This window comes from Macrobrachium nipponense, chromosome 26 (assembly GCF_015104395.2).
Source record: "Macrobrachium nipponense isolate FS-2020 chromosome 26, ASM1510439v2, whole genome shotgun sequence".
Lineage (NCBI taxonomy): Eukaryota > Metazoa > Arthropoda > Malacostraca > Decapoda > Palaemonidae > Macrobrachium > Macrobrachium nipponense.
The window spans coordinates 39,203,198-39,225,721 of NC_087215.1; the positions used below are offsets into that span (position 1 = coordinate 39,203,198).

Sequence of the window (22,524 nt, forward strand, 5' to 3'; positions counted from 1 at the left end):
CAAAATAGAGAAAAAAAGATTCTTCAAGCAGATAAAGAGAGCAAAATAAGAGAAAAAAAAGAGAGCATGTGAAACCGAGCATAAAACACCATCTTCGAGAAAGGTCATAGTCTGTTATTTACGCAAAGATAGAACCATGAAGACCGACACCAGGACCAGTCCTTGCACCTGGGAAACAGACTCGCCATACAAAAAATGAGAAAGGCGGTCGCAAGCAACCAGAACACCCGTAAAATCCCCACCTGGTTAAGTCGGAAAACGACAGACCCCAATCAACCCTCCTCCCCCTCTATCTCTACCTCTACCCACAATCCTAACTCCACCTTTTTCACTTCAACCTTTTACCTCAAATCTTCTAATCATATTCCAACCGTGAAATTTAAGACTGAATTTGCGTAAGTAGGCATATCATATTTCCACATGCAACCAGTAATCAGTTCGATCCAATCAGGCATTGCTGTATAACAGAAATTCATGAGTTTTTTGGGGGATTTATATATTACACACACACACACATATATGCATGACCAATAGGCCTAGTGCTCAATTCTTCTGGTTATTCCTGACTAGATAAAAAGGTCCTGAGAGAGAGAGAGAGAGAGAGAGAGAGAGAGAGAGAGAGAGAGAGAGAGAGAGAGAGAGAGAGAGAGAGAGAGAGAGAGAGAGGAATTAAATAATGCTCGCCAAACATATTCACACTCCGGATCGTATGGACAAGAATAATCTCACTTATGCACTGAAAAAAAAAAAATAAAAGGTGGCAACCCACGGAAATAATTGTTTGATTGCGACCCTGAGTGCAATTCCACATGCAAAAATTTGCACATTAGAAATTCGATGAAATTATTAAATAACAAACTGGAAAATATATTTCCTTGATTACTGAAATAGGCCTAACTATGTAGCCAATGCTAAACGCACATATAACATGGATTAGGTTTTTTTTTCATACCAACTTGTGTCTTATTTATATTTCATTAATTCAGATGCTAAACTTCTTTGTGTTTTTTCAAAATAAATCATGATAACTTTCGACATAATGCTAAAAAGTAGAAAGTTAATTTACAAATCACATTAGGCCAATGCTTATGCACTCAGTTCCTGCTGCCACTCAATGGTGAACACTCCATATCTCATATTGAGAGCTGCAGATGTTTCTACGGGGAAATTCTCTTTTCTTTTAACAAACAATTATTGAACTAGCACTGACCATTCACTGGGGAAATACCTTCTGTGGTTCTACAGTTAATCACTGATACGTACTATCAGATAGTGGGTGACAATAATTGGAATAATATATACTAACTGGCAACCCCACAAGTTCCAAAAGAAGTATGATTAATTTTGAAATTTTGTACCGTCACTTTTGACGCTTACTGTACTAGTATTGTTACTACTAATTATTATTTTTATAGGTGTACTTTAACTAAAAAATAATGATTATAAAAATTAAATATGGAAGTTCTGAGATGGATACCTTCATTAAGCCCCCCAATCTAAAATGTTACACAGCAACCATTTCTGTGTTTGTTTGCATGTTACTGTCATACCTGCCACACATTTCATATTATCTTTACACAGAAATATCTTTTTAATTTTTCTAAATAAACTCGAAATTATGGTGTACACTAGCATCATCAACATCTACCATTGCACATAAAAAATTCCCAGTCATGTTCACCTACCATTCTAATTTCGTGTACTGGACTTGGTATTTATCACAATAAGAGCAACTTAATACAGCCATGAGTACATACAATGAGTTGTATCATACCAAAAGCAGCAGAAATATAAATGCAAGGTGAGAACTGTGGAGGCATTTGCCTTCAATATGGATACAGAAACAAAGCACTGAAATTATACTACGCTCAAGTTATAAAATTACAACTGGATATAAACTATGACATGAACTATGCTGAGGACCATAGTAAAAAAGAAGAGCAGGGAGAACTTTGAGGCACCACCTATAGCAAAATTGATACAAGAATGGAAAAGGCCTAAACACCAGTTACAGACTGCTAAAATAGTTAAAATAACCTTCATTGTCCCTCTCTACAATGGCCACAGCTTAAGGAGTTAACAACTGGGTGACACATGAGAAGGATTCTGAGAAATGTGTTTCTAACAACATAATAATTAAAGATGCCAGGAGATTAGGAGAGAAAAGTTTTGTTTGTATGGTGTTTTTACGTTGCATGGAACCAGTGGTAACTGAGGGGTTATTCAGCAACGGGACCAACGGCTTTACGTGACTTTCGAACCACGTCGAGAGTGAACTTCTATCACCAGAAATACACATCTTTCACTCTTCAATGGAATGGCCAAGAATCGAACCCGCAACCACCGAGGTGAGAAGCAAACACCAAACCAACCACGCAACTGAGGCGCTTAGGAGAGAAAGGGGGAATCAGGATTTTGCAGGAGCAGATGGTTGGTGTTACAGTTTCATGAACAAGCAGGGTTTGGACAAATCTTCTGTAGCCAGCTGGAAACCAGTTAAAACAATAAAAACAAAAATTGTAAATGCAAGGAATATGTGGCATCTGGCATCCGATACATAACTGAGGCGGAGAGGAGGCAGAGACCACGCCTGACCCTACTGACAGTCTTTCTTCCAACCAGGATAAGACATAAGCGGGGTTGCTACAGGTGGGCAGTCAATGTCAAGACCTCAGGTTTATTAGTTATGAAAAATACAAATTAATACAAAATTTATTATTAGTTCATACAAGGAACAAACCTTCAGTCTTAACATTAGGATAGACTCACACTTGGAGGGAGGTATGAGAATTCTGAACCGACTGAGGGTTCGGCACACTTGATCATTCTTCTTAGAAATGAGGATTCTAAAGAAGTCGACCTAAGTCTTTGAAAAGTTAGATATGTGGATATCTAACACCCAGTCCACTGGTTTTAAATATGTACTACAATGTAACATGTCCAGTTTCACTGCATAAATGGAAGTCAAAGAGAACTACGTATATCTGTTCAAGCAACAAACCATGTTGGCCACATGAAACAGGTTTGTCAACATTCCTCAAAGTTCCTCGTTGGACGGGTGGTTTTCGTGCTCGCCTACCAATCTGATGGTCCGAAGTTCGATTTCCTGCTCGGCCAATATGAAATCAGAGGAATTTATTTCTTGATTTAATGTGGTTCGGATCTCACAATAAGCTGCAGGTCCCGTTGCAACGAAGCCAGTTGGTTCCTAGCCACGTAAAATATATCTAATCCTTCGGGCCAGCCCTAGGAGAGCTGTTAATCAGCTCAGTGGTCTGGTAAAACTAAGATATACTTAACTTAACCACTCCTCACTCCCCTTGCTGGAGAGAGGAGTTCAAGCTACTGAGAAGCGGATTTGTAAATTGTATGGAACATATAGTGGTTTAACAGTATGACTGCAATGACCACCTACATCAAGCCAGCTCCAGCTATGAGGTGTCTATTCTTCAAACCACCCATAGGTATTTAAGAAATTAAACTGCCCATAAGTATTGAAGAAACAAGGAAAGGTACAGAAAAGCGACCAGTCATTTTATTAATTCCTTTCTTCACACAATCATCTTAGGCAATATTGGAACTGTCCTACCAGGGGCACTGGATGAGCTACTCTTGTTGAAGAGCCACCATCGGACCCAAGAAAAAGTGTCTGAGGACCTGTGGGTAATATCCTTCAGGTTGCAGAAAGTGAAAGTGGTCTAGCATAGTCAGGAACCAACATTCAAAATTCTTAGAACCAAGTTCTTAAATGTCAGGTAGGAACTTAGTCCTCTGATGTCATGTGGTTCTACATGCACAGTAATTTGTGCCAGAATTTGACGATGAGGAGTAGACTTGCCTAATACCCTCATGTAGCTAAACAAAAATCATTTCTGGTGATCTAATGAGCCATTTACCATCTTGAGATGAATGTATAAACAAGCCATTTACAACAGGATGCAAAAGCAATGGAACAAATGGAGGGCAGATTCAGACTGTGACCCCCTCCACCAACAAGAAGAATGAAATGTCCCACCATTTCCCTGCAAGTGTGTGAGTGGGTGAAGAAATCTTGGGAAACTGTAAGAACTGACACCATTGTGAAGACTTTCAAGAGGCATGGAATTAGTAAAGTCCTTGATGCACGGAACTGAAGATGATGCTCATTTGATGACAATGGTACCAGTATTGGAGATAATGAGTTTTAGACTTTTGATAATGATGTTGAGGAATTTTCAGGATTTGAAGATGATTTGTTTTTTAGTTACATAACACTGATATTTACCAAACCACTACTTCATATTTTGTGTATGATAACCATATTGGTAGGTTTTTCTGTTACTATTTTTTTTTATTGTACCTAAGGTAATTTGTATCTTCTTGCTTGTCTGACTCCCTGCTTTACTATCATCTTAAGCTTGACTGGTAGTTTGCTATGCGTAAAATATTTTCTGCTAAACTTAAAATGCTTTAGCTTTCTCTTGTGAATTACATTAGTATTATCATAAAAAATATTTCTCCTGCTGTCTGAGTTACGTATTTTGTCCATGTTTTTTTCTGTACTCTAGCTACATATTTCAATATCAATGAATGCTTACATGTAAAGTCAATCTTTTTAATATTATCTTGAAATGGAGGGGGGAGTGGGTCTTGTATGCAATCAAATACAGTATACTACTACATACTATATGCACTTTATAAATAATACTTTTAGTTACTTATAGTTCCTATTATCCCTGAAACTTTTCTTCATTTCAATAAGTTTCTCTTTAGAGAAAACAAAAGTTTGCACAGCTAAATACATAGTCATTACAGTCAAAGCTAAGGTTTTACACTGTGCAATAACATCAGGTAGTGTGAAGATACTGCTTACTAAAGCATTGTATAACCAAGTGCGTGTTGCACTTTTAAGGCTTTCTGGTCTCACTAGATGTCGATGAAAGCCAAAGTAGAACATGGTGTATTGTAAAGAGGCCATTAGTCTTGCATTTTTTTTTATTAATACAAAAATATATCATGAAAGTTTTAATTTGCTTAGTGCAATTAGCATATGACTTGTTATTTTAGTAACAGCTCCATAAATTTTCAACTTTGGAGTCCTGATGTATAGACATCAGAAAATAAAACAAGTGCTAAATTGCACAAGCATTTTAATCAGCCTTCAGTTTCAAAAAGAATAAAATGATAGTCAATAATTTTGTGACCTTCAAATGTATTTTGTGACCAGTTTGTGTGTCATTTGGAACTTATTTTGTTCAAGTTATCCAAATTTGTGAATTACAAAGGTTCACTGTATGTATTATGTTCTAAATCCCTGCAGACAACACTAGTTTTGCAGTGTGAAAACTAAATTAATAAAGAATTTAGAATAGAACTACAAACCTATCAATGCAGAACATAATCTTTCTGCCACCACAGTGGTAGCAAGAAAAAGCAGCCCCATATTTATATGACAGCTCTAAAATATACTGCTGATCTTCATTCCTACCACATTGTCCATCTTAACATTACTATGTTGCTAGTGTTTCCATAACATACGAGTGATTAAAACTCAGAATACCAACAGTAGCTGGAATCGAAAAAACTCACTACCTCCCAAGTGCAAAACCCACTGACGTAGAGGGTACAGTAATACTAAAAAATTCAAATATAATGTATGACATTATAGACGTAGCCATATGTAGCCACTGTTTGTCCTGCTCCTTGATAAGACACTACATGTTGTAGTTTATACTGTAATAATAAGCGAAAAACCTACTCATTCAGCAATTTCAAACTGTGTTTTGTCATCCTTAGGGCTATAAAATCAAGGTGAGGACACCTTCATTTTTGTATCAGTTCTAAAACGAACAAAGCTAACCATAAGTAATTTGACTAAAATCACATCTATTGAACTATGTACTACATAGAATACATTCTCTCTCTCTCTCTCTCTCTCTCTCTCTCTCTCTCTCTCTCTCTCTCTCTCTCTCTCTCTCTCAAGACACAATGAACAGAAAATATGCTTTAAAAAATCAAACATTTTGTTGCAATTGGGTAAGCTCTCTCTGATATAAAACACAATTTTCTTTCTTGTTCACTCAAAAAATGTGTATTTTAGCTGTATGTAGTATATTAATCTTACTTAGTATTAAATTTAGACAAATAAGGGATGCGACTTAGTGATATGTAACCCATATACGTTTATTCCCACAATTGGTATTCGTAAAATGTAATTCCTAATATGTAAAGCATATTCCGTCAATGATAGTATTCCAACGTATTAGTGTATACACTATTTCTCCCTTAAATTGTTACTTACTATATGGCTTTGTAATTTTCCCTTGATTTTTCTTAATATTTTTCTTAAAGGAAGTCGAGAGTAGTTGACAAATAAGGCAAATATGAATACAATCCATATTATTGGTATTATATGCATAGGGGTAGTAGACATTCTTATGCTAAAAGACGGGAGTAAACTGCGGCTCATGCAGAGTTCTACTCTTTATATACAAGATGGTTGGGGGGGGGGGGGGGGGGGGGGGGGGGGGGGGGGGCCTAGTTGAATGTATGCTGACTGTTGAATGGTTGAGGAGGAATGTGTGCCATTGACTAGCCAACAAGATTTTCTCTCGAGCCAAAAACTTAAGGATGACGGTCTTACTGCTTTGCTAAGCAGCAGGGCTGATGCATGATGTCACTATCTGGTATGGCCAGACCAATATTTTGTTTGGTAGCCAAGTACCTCAGCTAAATTCTGCGTTTCACAGTCAGGAATGTTGCTTCTTGTGGTGTCTGTCACACGTCTACGTGCAATAGGTCGCCTAATGCTGATGAGCAGGTAGAAAAGGTCTTGAGTTGCATTTAATAAGGGCTTCTCCTGCTGCATCAAGACTGCCTTTAGCAGCTGTAGGTGTCTTGGGTCAGGGACCTTTCCAATTATTTCAGTGTTCTACACTATTACATTCCTTGTGATGCTAGTGTGGTGGGCATCTGCCATGTGGGCTTTCCTTCTTAAAACTGTGGGAGGGGGTCCTTGTTGGTATCAGAGCTCCTAAGTCAGATAGATCCCGGTCCCATTGAGGATATTGCCAATGCACAAGGATGATTCTGTCCTTAGGTAGAGTGCCCATTCTGCATATTTGGCTCATCTTATACTACTAGCTCTCAAATATTATGTTGAAGAAGGATCTTGCCTGTAAAGGTCTCAAGGGATTACATACTTCTTCAATTGAAATATCTGAATTACATTTACAAAGCCTCTTTGTTCACCAAAGTCACTAGTGAAAGAATGCACAGGTTTATTTTAACCCAGGCCCTCTTTATTGGCCTTTATAAATGTAACCTATAAGCTTTTCTGCAAGAAAAAAAACTTTTCCTTCCTAAACTGCCAGGAGTGGGTCACTGGCATCAGAGATCTTGTGTTAAATAGCTTGAGGTCCATTGGAGGATATTGCTAATGAACACTGGCTGATTTGTCCTTGGATAGAACACCCATTCTGTATATTCAGCTCATGCAGAGCTTCAGCTGACCTATGTGGAATGCAGACTGTGAAACCTCAAGGCCATTATCCCTACACACACACACAAAGTCACTAGTGAAATGATTGAGAGAGAAATTAACTTCCACAGTAACAACAACTGGAACCTTCGGTATGAAAGGATCACCCTAGCTGTTAACTCCAGCCTAAGATATGCTCCAACTTGCAAGTCTCCCTTCAGACATTTGTATTTTTCTAATCAGCACCCATTACCTTATACTGCTCAATGCCAGCAGTTGTTACTACCGTATCAGAGTAGAGCTTTATATAAGTAATAAAATCTTACCAAGCAAGACGTGATAAAGGCCAATTAAAATATTCTTATTTTGATTTTATCTAAAATATTTATAAAACATTTTCATGTAATGGGCATTGGCCAGTTCAGATTAGTTTTTAGGGACTAATTTGACAAAAATGGTGTCACCATTCGATCATGGCCAGTACGTACTTGTTTTGTGGGTGAGGCAATTGTCCATCTAACTCAAACTTATCATTCAAGTTAAGAGAAGAGTCAAATTCATAATCCCTAAAATCATATACTGTATAAAATTAATATGTATTCTGATATGATAATAAAAGGGAAGTATGTAGTACAAAATAATACCAAGGGGTAAAAAGTGTGAAAAACCAACAGAGTACTTCAAAGACAAAAGGACTAGTGTCAAATCATTACAATTATGGCATGGATATTACTGTTCTCTTTATACTCCATCATTGTAAGTATGTATTCCTTGAAATACCATCACACTTAAAGAATCCATTTTACTTAAAAAAAATCATTGAACACAGTAAAGGTGACATGATTGACACAGCTCTGCATTAGTAAACTGAACTTGATAAAGTTCTAAAACAAAAAATTCATATTTTATTTTCTTCATTTCATTTTCCTGAAGTCATGTTTACACAGCTTGATCTCAGCACTGCATACTAAAAAAAATTCATATTGCATCATCTGAATTATAGATTACAAAGAATGATTTTTATCTGATTTTTAAACGTTATGAAGAAAGAATGAAATGATGTTAGCATAACAGAACAATTATTCCTTCTGAGGTATGAAAATTCATACAGTACCATAAATATTAAACACTGCTTTATAAGAAGAACTCATATATAGCATACTATATCTCCTGAATAACTTTGGATTCATTTTCAGCACTTATTTAAAGAAGTTTATTCATCCTATAAAATGTACAAAGTGAATACCATACGAATGAATTTAATGTGCTCTCATTATGTGTGTAACCAGTTTCAATCATAAAAATATTAGTAAAGTCTAAAGCTTGTGTGACCATTTATCTGCTTGGAACTTAAAATGTAAAATGAACTTTTCTCCAATAGCAAATCCTGAATCTTATCATCATAGTCATAGTATTTAGGGATAAGCTTAAATTTGGTCAAAGAATACAACAGTAGAAAGCAAGGAAATGACCACACTTTTTGTTTATCTTATCTTGTACATACCTGGCCCCGCCTGCAATATAGTGTCCCCAACAAGTTGTCCAGTAGTGATTGTGGTGCCCGCAGTGCTCACATCAGCGGTGCCCCGTGTAGAGGACATCTGGCTTTTCTCAACAGACGTCTGAGTGAACCCTTCTGTGGGGATGCCATGAAATAAAGCGTATTGGAAATCTTGTAAAATACTAAGTGTAATAAAGTCCTTTTCACACATTCGTATCACAGGGTATAAAAAAATTAGCTCAAAACATTAAAACAAAACATAATCAAATAGTACGTAGTTAAAAGAAATTACTTTTATGATTAGTATGTATATGATTTCTGACAGGGTGGGAGAGGTTAAATAAATTAGGGCAAGATGAAACAGGATACTAGGATGATAGTCTCCATCTGCTCATTTATAGGGTCAGAAACATATTTTCAGTTGGTTTTACATATACAGAACAATTATCATTGCATATGATAGGTCTTGTGTTCAAACTTGTAAATTGAAATACATTATAATATCTGTTATTTATAATTTTTAAAACTATACGATTACAAACAACCTCTAATGCAATCACATACACCATAAAAATGCATGTATGATGCAGAAGAGTTCATGAGCAAGTTCAACTAAAAATAGTAGGGATCTTTGATGTTAAGAAAACATTTCATTTACACAGAATGTGAAAAATTTCACATTTTGCAAGAACTTTTCAAGGTCTGGACTCTTTTGAAGTGGTCTGCTTATCTAAATACCATTATCCTAAGAAGCCAAAGAAGTGTACAAAGGCACACCAAACCTTCCAACTGCAAAGAGCTTTATTCAAGTGTTATCACTAATGGAAAAAATGAGCAAACAGAATAAAAATCTACCTGTACTTCAATCAAATAAGAATGGAGAAAAGCAAGTACAAATATGATGGACAGAAATATTATCTCTGGCCTCCATTCTTCAGAAGAACTCGAGTACAAAACAAGACAAATAACCCAAATGTTGAGAAGCCATATCAGTGCCTTCTTAGACGGACGACAAGACTGCATACTTATTGCTATTAAAGGTAATTTTTTTCCTATTACAGAATTAATTTTTTCCACCTTCTCAATAGTACTGGATGAAACTTAAAACAAGATACCCATTATAATCAACTGAACTATAATATCAAAGCAACTCTTGTAACACTGGAATACAGTTTGTAATAAGCTTAAGAGATTGAGAACACTCCTTCCAGCTTTGATCCCATTATCTCGAAAACATAAGGTTTCCACGAGTTCTGCTATGTCTTCTTAGTCATTGTGCCCTAGATCTAAGTTTCAGAGAACCAGACACCTATTTGTAACTAGTGCTGTTATATCTTATAAAAAACATTTCATCTTGTTGCAATCATTCAGAGAGATAAATTTGGGGGAAAATATGATGCTACGGGGTTCCGTTCCAATGGCATAACGATAAGCGATTTTCAGAGCTTATCGGCGCTGGTCACCGGAGATCAGTGCCTCTGTTAGGCAGGTGTCAGCACTGATAAGCAGAAATTGGCGCTGACTGCCACCAAAAAATCGCTGATTCTCATCGTTAAATAAGCGGCATAAAACCATCTGTATGTAAGAGAATTTCCAAGATCATCTTTGTAAAAAAACAAAATACTCTGCAAAAATTATGAAAATATTTTTCATTAAAAAAACTTAAATTGATCCATCTTATTATTTATGCAAGATCAAGCCAAGTTTACATCATCTGCTGGAAATCACATCATTCACTACATGTTTACAAATACACAAATCTGATGAACAAAGATCCAATATTTTTCCAAAAAATAACTCTCATTGAAAACTATTTTTTTAACTATCCTTTTGTGCACACAGGAATGAATGATCAAATAACAGCTTTGCAACAAGTATCTAAGATTTCCAAAAATCAGTCAGACCCAGCCCACTTTACACTTGGCTAAGATATGTCAAGTGTCCGAAATAAATTCACACTTGTGTAATCAAACTAGATCCTACAAACAGAAACTGAAAAAGTTTGAAACTATGCACTGTGGAAGCTTCATCACATATACAAGACTGCATTTTGGAAGTCTAGCGCCATAAAATCAGTGATTTATGGTGCCTTGGTGTCAATAATATAGTTATGGTGTCATTAACCAGTAATCGGCACTGTAAGCGACATAAATTGCCGAGTTTCGGTTAATGACTATTTTCGCTTATCAGCACCCCACCAGGAATGGAATCCCCATTGATAACCGGGGACTGCCTGTATTAGCCACTTGAAGAACAGATTAGATAGATTAGGCGATATTCTCATGTAATTCACTTTTTTCCCATAAATATCTCAACTAATAATGTCTTGTTTTCATTTGTAATTAAGTTGCTTTCCTCTTTTTCTTGTTTGTTGCTAAGGGTTAATTTTTGTTACTCTCTTCACTGTATTTATGTTTTGCTGGTAGCACTAACTAATGACAGTTTGCTGATGTATTAGCATTTCTCATTTTCTTTTGCTGCACAATTCATCTTGCATCTGTATTCCTTTATTTTATAGTATGAAAATTTTATTTTACTGTTTTGGCCACTCATGTGTTTTTTGTGGGTTTTACCTGTCTTAGCAGTTTTTTGTGTTTCTTATTACTTTTATGTCTTGTAACATTGCTGTGCTCTATCATGCCTTAGCAAATATGCTAGGATCTTCTATTACTATTATTGTAAGTCTTATTTGGTAGTTTAATAAGACCACTTAGACTTATGGTTTCACACCTTCACTAGATGAGGACCCTCACCTCTTTGTGCAACTCATGCTGAGGGCACTCATACTCTCCTCAGCTTACCTGTTAGATATGCGTACTGGTCACATAAGAATGGATGTATATGTTGTGTTATGCCTTGACGACCTCAGGTGTACTGCCATCCGATTCTTCAGTGCCTAAATCTACTTTGGGGTTACCCCCATCACGACTGCTAAAGAGAGTCAGGATGTAGCTGAAGACACTCCTCAACCTAAAGACAGGAGTGATCACACTGCCTAAGTTGGCAGAAAAGCATGATTGGGTTACTCATGCCCATCTCCCTGATGTTTCAAGTTAGTCCTCCTTGGTTCAACTCTGCTCCCATCTTTCTGTCGGGACTAGATTCCCACCACACCTGCCTCCAATATTGCTCATTCACTGGCTAATTCAAGGAGACTGCTCTATTCGATTGCTTACCCTAGGCTGCATCTTTCTTACTAGAATTAATCAACTGCATAATCAATGCTCTAACATTGGGACATTGTCTTCTTTGCATACTCCTGTGACTTATCCAGCTCTCTCTGTTGTCCTTTCAGAGGACCAAATTGGATCTACAGATGATGATTTCATTTTCCATATCCAACATCTGGCATTTTTTGCTACATAATCTCAGCTTTGGTCTCTCAATTGGTCTATCCTCACTGAACTGTGTACTACCAGCAGATCCTCCTCTGTTGACTCCTGGATCAATGAAAACTACCTCCATCAGCAAATACAACCATGGACCCAAACCGGCCAATTTCTCTAGAACTTGTGAAAGCTTCTGTACCTCCTTAGCTTAGTATGGATTCTGTCACTTCTGTGTAATACCAAGTGCTATGTCTTGAAGAAATATCACTGCTAGGCCCAGTAGTCACCACTCCCCATCACCTGGCCTTCCTATTATATTAACTGCCACTGCCAATGTTATCTTTCACCTTGGAAAGCTATCATAATGGCCAACAATGCTCTTGATGCTCCTCTCCTCCATCTTCTTCATTGACATTTCAGTCCTCTGGTGAGCAGAGATGGATTATAACCTTTCTACTTTCTGTAGTAATGACCAAAATTGACCAATCATTAAGTGGTTAAGAACCAGCAGCCAACGTTTACATTATTGGAAAAGTGCCAATTCGTAGAGGTATAACAAATCTTCAATAGATGTCTATTGGCAGCACAAAGAAGTTCCAATACCTTCAACCAGCTTTCTGCCTGATACATGCTCCTAGGGTTGTCTACCAGAACACAGGTGTTTTCCTTTTCGTTCAGCAACATTCCCATCTCACAGAGGGAAGCAGCAGCATTCCCCATCTTGATAACACTACTGCAACCCCAGACAGGCAGCTAGCAGATCATTTCCCTTCGATACAGATGCCAAAGATTATGAAAGTAAGCAATGCTTTTCAGCTAATGACAAGTATGCACTGCATGTCTCTATAATAAAAAAATAAAAACATGCAGAACTTGTCATATAATAAAATAATTCCATAATCACTTTATATTGGTCATTATGGGCATCATCATCACTGTTATTATTAGTCATGAAATTTTAATCAGACCATAGTATCAAATTCCACTTTCACAAGGAGAATCTTAAGACTGCCTTCTTTCAACAAGTAGCAACAGCTGAAGCAGAAAAAAGTTTGAAATGACTAAATGTTGTCAAGAACCTCCAGTACTCTCACAAAATGGAGATAAAAAATGTTAAAAGAGGTAAAAATAAGAGAAGACCCAATTAGTAGTAAATTAAGCATCAATATTCATTAATATTGAAATAAGGAAAACAATAAAAGCGTGACTTTTTAAAAACATTGATGTGTACTGAAAATAAACTTGAAAACAAATTATACCTTTCCAAAACTATTTTACTGCATAACAGATACAAATAACAGCATTTATATCAGAATGCACTCAATATAAACTAAACTTTCAGATTTCCTAAAGTGATGAATTTGAATATGATATAGATACTGACAATAAGCTAAATTATTAAAGGCCTGTTGCTTCATGAAGTTGCAATCATGAAGTTGCAATAAACCATCGTTTTAATATACTTGTTAACTAAAGCTAGTCTCTCCAACCATTTAACTGATTTAATAGTAATAATCTTCAAGCTACTTTCATTGTGTATGAAGCATGAAAAAAAATGTTTAATAGAGCAATCAGGCATTTCTGAGTTCTTTAATAAATTACCAGTATACTTGAATCAACATTTTAAATATGAGACACAAACCTTCAATCTTTAAAAGCCAACTGAAAATATGTTTTCCACTTACAAATAAGACAAAGTGAAGATCCTGATATGAAGAAATTCCTTTAGCACTGGAAACTCAAGTGACCACCATCAACCACAGCAAGTTTTTGTTGCTGCTACTGCTCCAATACAACACTATCTTATTGGTATATATCTGGGATTTACTCCCTCCTTATACAACCCAGAAGCATTATTTTGTGCCATGAACTCAAGAAACTTAACTAATTTGACTCTCAATGATGCATTTTACATAAGTGATCAACAAGCAATGCTTTTGACCTCCAATATACTCAAAAGAAATGAAGCTGCTGTTTACAAAGTAAAATGTGTTCTGATTTTCACACTAAATTATGTAACCAAACACAGTTCACATAAGAACTGGTAAAACTCTTTCAAGTTTTTTTTTCATAGCCTAACAATAAATTAAATTATATCAAAAGTAACATGGATTAATATTTGATTACTTGTAGCTATTACATATAAAAGATGAAATTCATGATATCCTACTAGTCAATAATTCCAGGTTTAAACCATCTGCTACTGAACTATGAGCTAATTTTGGAGGTAAAACATGACTTGCATGATACACGTCATTCTACCTGGGGTAGGAGAGATGCTGGAAGTTTTGACAGTTGTAGTTGTGGTTGTAGAGATAGTGGATGGATCATGTTCTACCACAACTTGTGAGGTAGGATGAGCCTGACCTTCACGACGGGTGGCCACTACTGAAGCCTCGCTTACTTCTTCTTGTGTCACTACAGTATTCAGTGTAACAATACACACAGTAAGCCAACAGAGACACCAAAAGTATAAGTGAAATGTATTAACCCACATAAATGAAAGCTATGAAGATTTTTCCCTGTGTCTGCTGCCATTGATGGTCTTTACAACATAAATGCAATACTGTAATTTTAAAATGACTGAAGGAATGGGGATTTGGTAATAATGGGAAAATAAAAGGTTACAACAATAAAGAAAGGGTAAAAAATTTAACTGATCAAAACTGAAAATTATAAAGAATGTTTGAAAGTTACTACATTATACCAAATTCAGACAGACACTAGAAAAAATGGTCCTCTGAATGGAGAACCCAAATTATATTACTGTAATTCATATTCAAAGAGACTAATCCTAAACTATGAGTGCACTTTCACCATATCAAAAATATACAAAACACATTCATACATATATACAATACATGAACATACAAAGCATAACTATTCATATAGCTGTGCATCCATACATAAAAATACAATAGTACTTTCAGACTTGTACTCCTGTCTTCAAAGAGAACTCTAAGAATACGTATACGTAATCTACCAATATCCTTACAATAAAGTCAAGTATCTGTCAAAGTTACATCTAATTAAATTCAGATACTTTAAGCATAATAAACAAAGTTAAATATGACTGGGAGGAGTGCATTCAATTCATGCATTAGGGGAAAGCTAAATAATAATTTATGTACTTTTTTAGCATGCAAATATTTGGAAAGCCTCTAATTTGAAGATATGTTTTATAGTCTGTGTATTTTAGTGTTGATCTGTAATATTTCACAGGACATACATACATGAACATTTAATGTATAAAAAAGTACCCATCACCACATTAACTATATCACAGTGCACATTCAAAATATGATACCTATTGAATCTATCTTCGTCTCTGCCTCACTGATACGTACCTGCAGCATTTATGACTAGTAATCGAACAAAAAATTTTCATTTGGTGTTATTATTAAACTATGAAATATTCTGTTAATGAGATCTAATTTCCCTTTTTATATTTGTGTTGCAAGGAAGAGGCAAAGATTAATAATGCTAAAATATCTAGTTAAACTGCATTCTTTTAGCTACACAACTAGTATATATTTTAGAAACCTTAAGAATGGTCTCTAAGATATTCTTTGGGATTCAGGATGCTTTGGTATTGGAAATCTATGAACAATGCTCCATTTTGACTACTAAGTGACTATAGTGAAAATCATTGGCACAACAGGCATGGGGTAAACATTCCTACCTAAATTTTAAGTTACTTATATACGTTCTTAACCCAAATAGCCTCTTGACGTGCACACTAACATTTACCTTCTGGTTCCTCTGTTTTTCTCTTCTCCTTGAATTTCTCCTCCAGTTTCTCATCTAGTCTTCCTAACTCCTCCCCTAGTCTTTGCAAAATATCTGATTTATCCTCTTCAGCTGTCATGCCATCAGCTACTTTAGCGGTTCTTTTTTCTATTACAATGTCCTCCTGAACAGCACCGTCATCTGAAGTTACAAAGGATCTTCTCTCTGTAGTAATGGTGGTGGTGGTGCTGATTGTGCCATCTGGGCCCTCAACTACTTTAGTTGTGGTTACTGTTTTATCTTCAGGCATTTTAGAGGGAGGTAGAGCTTCAGGGGCTTTTTCATCTAATCTAAGCTTAGATTCCTGTAATTTATCAACAACTTCGACATGTTTTTCTATGTCTACTATAGGCTTTTCTTCAACTTTCTCTTCTAAAACTCTTTCCTCAACTTTTTCTGCCATCTGTTCCTTCATTTTTTCAGTAGGTTCTACTACAGCAGGTGCTTTTTCCTCTATTACATCTTTTTTTACTTCAGCAATAACAGCTTCTTTCTTAGACTGGACATCTGGTTGTTCAACAATGGTTGTAGTTGCAATAACAGTGGGTTCATCTTTCATGACTTTTGTTACTTTATCCTCAGCAACAATTTTTTCCTCCCCAGCATACTTCTTCTCTTCACTCTCGTAAGTTGGAGACATGTCAGGTGCCCGCTGCTCTCGACTGGTCTTCTCTGAAGATTGGCAGGAGCAATACATAATAAATATGCTGATGGACCTCTCATTCTTTATTACAATATCATTTCAATTTCAAAGAGATTATCCTAACAGACATTGTCAATCTAAACTCAATATCCAAACAGGTTATCTTTACACTTGAGAAGTACAGCAGTTTAGTCTGGTTAAGACTTTAATAACTCTTAAAACTGAAATACTCTAAAGAAGGGGACAAACTTTTAAAAGTAATACTCGCCAATTTTTATTAGATACCTAAGCCTTCACCTGCCAATGTGCAAGATAACATTTTGTCCAGAGTATACTATGATCTCTATAAAAGAAAATTCTGATCTGGTATTGTACTAATGATAACATATTTTAAGCATATAAATTATGGTACTAGTGTTACAAAGTAAATCTAATTTTGTACATTATAAAATGGCTGGATACATCATTTATGAAGAAAATATAAAGAGAGAAATTTAACAAATTCCATGTAATATTAGTAACACTGATATCTGTTGTTGCTTTATTTCTATTAGTTAAATCAAATAATATTGACTAAAGTTCAATTGCAACAACAAAAAAAGAAGTATATTCATCACAGCTGCTGAGGTAGCAGTTGTTGAAAAATGCTTCTCTTATTCACAGACTGTGTCCAAGATCTCTCATTAAGTCATAGGCTATGTTTCACAAGTATTACATATGACCAAAACTTACAAGAATGCAAAGCTTAGTCACACCAATCATTTTTGCCTTCTTTGCATTCCTTTCTCTAACTTCAGCTTTAATCTGTGTTATGAATTATCACGAATCATAAACTGTTTAGTTATCTAATTTAATATTCATGTTTATTTCCATTTATCATTAGTACAAGTACCCTCTTCATTAAGATGTATAGTAAATATACAAATTATTAAGACTTTTCAATCTATTCCCCATTTATACTAACAATAATACTCTTGCATGAGCCATTCTATTTTGTATCTTGGCACTGCTTTGTTACCTGACCATGTCATGGTCTATAACATAACTCCTGATTGCAAATGAATTTACATTAAAAACAATACTGTATAGTCTATACACTCCTTGAAACTTAAAATGCAACCTAAACCTTTATATAATGTTTGCACTATGAAACCTCGTAAAGTGTTACATATCAAAGTTAAATGACATTTTATAACATACTGTTGATTAGCCCTCCCACTTCTAAAATTTATAATTTGGTGACTCTATCCTTAAAAGTATGTCAGTGTTAGAATGCAATCATTAAGACTCATGTAACTGCTCAAGTGAAATTTCTTATCTTTGAACAACAATCGGTATATGATAAAGCAACATTTACTCACAGCCAGTAGAATTTTAACTTCCATTAACATATTCAACATCCTCAAAAGCATGGTTGATTTATATTTTCTGGATATCAAATACTTCAGAAAAGAAAAGTTGCCTATCACAGGGTATTGTTGTTATTATTAGTAGTATTGTTATCATTCTTACTTTCATCACCATAACATATATTAGGCACATTATATAAGTGATAAAATCTTTGCCCTCTCATTTTACTGATTTACAGGTTCTACACCAAAAAATCTTTTTGGATCAAAGAGCCATGACTAAATTACTGAACAATTTCTTAAACTGTAAAATCTGTCTATTACTTTTGTCATCACTATTTTTGCAATTCATGTTCTTTTTTTACCCGTCTATTGAACACCAAAAAGGCTGCATGAACATATCTATTCAAGCCGAGTTTGGTTAAACTTACAAGTTTCCAATTCTTCACAGGATAAGATATTCATAAAAACTTGCTTAAGTTTTGCCCCATTAAATAAAAAACAGTTTTTCATACAAACCCATCAGTTATATAACTGAAATGTGTGGTCTTTTGAATGTTTCAAGACAATGCAAACTTTTGTCCAAAGAGCAGATAATGTAATATAAACATTTAAATCACTTGCATAAATGTCACTGAAGCTGCCAGTTGTCATAACTCACAAGTCCTAACTATGTTTGGTTCTTTACTATGAAACCTGGTGTTAAAGACAAACCCATGAAAGTTTGACCTCTGCAACAAGTGACTGTCAAATAACCATGCAGCTCACTGACCTATCTTGAAGATATATAAACAGCAACAAGATCCAGTAACAAAACTGTATTACAAGGACTTTAAGAATTCTGGTGAAAATCCTTATAATAATATATAAGTTCCAGTTGAGAGATTTGAGAAATTGATGAGGAACCTCCTTGAAATGTTGAATAAGCCTTCTCAGGTCCACTTAAGAACCTACATCTAGTCCACAAATTAGGCAACTTCAAGGCCGGGCAGCCCTACAGCCTTGGACAACAGAATGGGCAACTTCTTATACCTCCTGAGAAATGGACATTGACAATTAAATGAACAGTAGGCATTGTTAACAAACCCAATTTCATTTTGTTTGGTAGCAACTGGACACTGAAGCTGTAAAAGACATGTCGATTACTCTAGCTTCTTCCCATGAAAATCCTCTCTGAGTTTTTAATGTACACTGGGCTGTTATGAGGCTTGTCTCTAGAATTGAGGGAGATAATCTTTTGATCCTGTAACCTGTTGATCAAACTAAAGGTGCTTTGGAGTTTGTATCCACTCCAAAGTATGTGGCTTTCATTAATGTAACTAGATCCGACACATCCCAGCTGAACTGAAGTTGCAACCACTGGCATACCTGAATCAAAGGGTGGAGGTAATAAATGAGACCTGCTGCCAATGCTGTGATAATCAACCAATAGTTGAGATGACACCAGAGCCTGATCACAATCCTTTGGGCCTATGCTGCCACTGGTGCCAGGGTATGAGTGAAAAGTTTGAGAGCAGTTGCTAGTCCAAAACATAGTCTTGAACTAGTATACCTTCCGTGACCACACACACTCAAGGTATATCCTTGAAGTTAGGTGGATTGGTCATGTAATAAATCTTCTTTATGGATGGAACACTGCACCAAGGTCCCCTTTTTCCATCCTGAAAGAAGTATGTTGCTTACAACTATTTAGAAGGCTGAAATTGAAGATTCTGCACCATATGTTACATCAGATCTAAAAGAAGACTGTAGAGGCTTGCTGACTCAATTGGGTCTTGAATGTACACAGTTTATAGGCTGTGATAAGGAGGGGGCTTATTTCCAGAAAGAAAGATGATAGCTGAACCTGATGACTTTCAATAGCTAATGCTCCTCTTCTACATCTTTTCATAATCTTCAGAATTTCTGGTCAGAGTTTCCCATCTGAGGAATACTTTATATGACTGATATACAGTATTTTACATTCTTTGGCCTCCACAAGTAGAGGACTTCATCGTAAGATGGCCACTTTTCTGGACAGAAAGGGAGACCACTGCCTTCTTGCTGAAGTCGATATGGTAGGAGTGGTAGTATGATTTTAGTCAGCTTACTTAGTGTCTAGGTTTCCTGTACCTGTGATAAGTTGAATGATTAGATTGTTGATTTCTCCTCCCTTGATTTTATAGCCTCTTGAAGTATAAAGCACTACTGAAGTTGACTGACCTAGTTGGTATGGAGGTTGTCTTCTCCATGAGTCCTGAACCAAGTCTTCAAGAAACAAGAATGGATCCAACTCACTGGAAACCCTCAGGCATCTATTGCTGGGAATAATCAGATGGTCTCAGAATTTCCTTGTAACAGCAAGCACCATGTTTATATAGATGTTGGCCAAGAAATAAAGGATTATCTTAATAAGAACCCTAACAGAAACTATCATACTTGAAATCTTATGTCCATTAGCAGATGGGTGTCTTCTAAAAGTAGCCAATTAATAGTTCCAACATCCTTCCTTACCAATTGGCAATGGCCTGGAATTCAAGAAGTCATTTGGAAATATTTGCCCTTGATGGTGAGAGTATAAGCAAAACTTATGGCAGAAAGTATAATCCTTATCCAGCGAAAGGTGGATGGAGTGCCTGTGTGGCTATTGTCTTGTCACAGCCATCCATCCTCATTCTGAATTTAGACATACAATAATAGCCATCTTATCATTCAACCAGGGTAAATCATAAGCACAAATTCCAAGATCAGCTCAGGCTGATTCATTCCTGGTCATGCTGCAGACACCATCTTATGCTTCCATTGCTGTTGAAACCTGAAGACAGTAAAGGCTCAATCTGAACTTTGGCAAAAACTTTTCATGTTAAATAGGTAGCTGCATCAGCCTCAACCTCATCCAAGAGTTAAAAAAAATTGACAGTCCTCAGATGAATAGAACATTGCTTTCTTTCCAGGAGTGGCTGGGGTCTTAGTAGTCACAGGCTGAGAATTAGAAGGCTTCCTATATGGGTTAACAGGGTTCATCCTAATCATTGGTGAAAGGGAATAAGATCATTTGATTTGATCTGGTTGTCATGGTCCCACAGAAATCCCATGAAGGGGAGACAGTAGAACATGATCTCAAAAAAAGAGAAGCATTAAACTATGCCCTCTTTTAGTGGGAACTCTAATGAAGACAGTGTCTAAACTAAAACGATATAATCTACAGCTGCAGGGTCAGTATCCACAGTTCCATTCCAATAGAAATATCACAGTTTTTGAACAGGCAACCATATTGGCATGGTTACAGGGAGTCCTGGGGTTGGAGGACTCCAACTAATAATCAAACTGGACAGAACTGTCCCTACCCATGTTATTCACAGATGAACAAGCATGGCTGCAGTCATCACAACAATAACAAGCATATGCCCTAGGCCCTGGTGACTATCATAACTTTGGGTGATATCAAAACCATTATTACTAACACAGTAAAAAGCCAGGAATTTGTGGATATTTCTCATAGAAAAATACCGCAAATAGGTGAATTTTCGACGAATAATGGGGGAAATGTTCCAAAGAGAAATCAGCAAAGGCGTGAGTCCATGAATCTGGAGAATACGAATACAGGGGGGGGGGGGGGGGGGGGGGGAGGTCCACTGAATGTGTACTACCATGGCAGTTTATGAAAAAATTGGTCTCTGGATCTTAATTAACTTGGTTACATCAGGTTTAGGCAATTATGATTGAGTCATATGATATGCAACAAAGTAAACTATCTTGCATTTCGATAAAAACTGTGTCAGCAATAGCAGCAAGATAGCTTCATTGTAAAGAACACCCATTTTACTTACAGAAAAGATACGAATTTTATGTCACCCCATAACACTGCAATGATAAAGAAACAATCTACACTAGATTTTTTAATAGTGTATCTTTTTGTTCAAAAGAAGTCTTGAAATTATTTAGATAAACTTTTTCCTTAATTATTCTATTTTCTTGATGATATATCATTCATAATATATACGTACTGATATAGTGTATACACACAAAACTGAACACTGCAAGAAAAAACATGTTAATATTGTTTAATGTCACTTGTAATCATTTGTAAAATTTTAGAACCAGAAGACATTTTGTTTATAGGTCAGTCAGTGTGGACGTTCTTCTATTCTAGGCTCACATTGGGTTAGCCATTAGGATATATTCAAGTTTTCAGCTGACTGAAGCAGAAGTTGGACAGCTTGGTAGAAAGAAGTCAAAATGAATAAATGGAAAGCAACAGATATAGTAAAGAAATGTTAGGTTAGGTTTGTACCTAAAGGACAAAAGGACACTACAATAGTGTAGGTCAGTGTGTGTGCAGTGACCCCCTGAAAGACCCCAGATATTCCCACTTTGTATGGAAACATTAAATAAAATCATACAGACAATAAGGATAATTTCTTTTGCCTTTGCTGAAGAAAGTAATGGTGATAACTATAATATATTCATGAAAT

General features: G+C 35.9%; 1 protein-coding gene across 42 annotated transcripts in view; it reads right to left on the reverse strand.

Annotated features, from left to right (window-relative positions):
- The window catches only part of LOC135200192 (ankyrin-2-like), a 702,328-nt gene that overhangs the window by 96,358 nt on the left and 583,446 nt on the right, over positions 1–22,524 (reverse strand). For 37 of the 42 annotated variants that reach the window (XM_064228588.1, XM_064228604.1, XM_064228603.1 and 34 more), the window contains 3 exons: positions 16,040–16,750; positions 14,552–14,707; positions 8,964–9,095 (listed from right to left, as the gene is read on the reverse strand). In XM_064228588.1, the coding sequence (XP_064084658.1) occupies positions 8,964–9,095; positions 14,552–14,707; positions 16,040–16,750 (999 nt within the window). The remainder of the gene's footprint in view (positions 1–8,963; positions 9,096–14,551; positions 14,708–16,039; positions 16,751–22,524) is intronic. The other 5 variants (XM_064228607.1, XM_064228608.1, XM_064228610.1 and 2 more) reach the window with 3 other exon arrangements.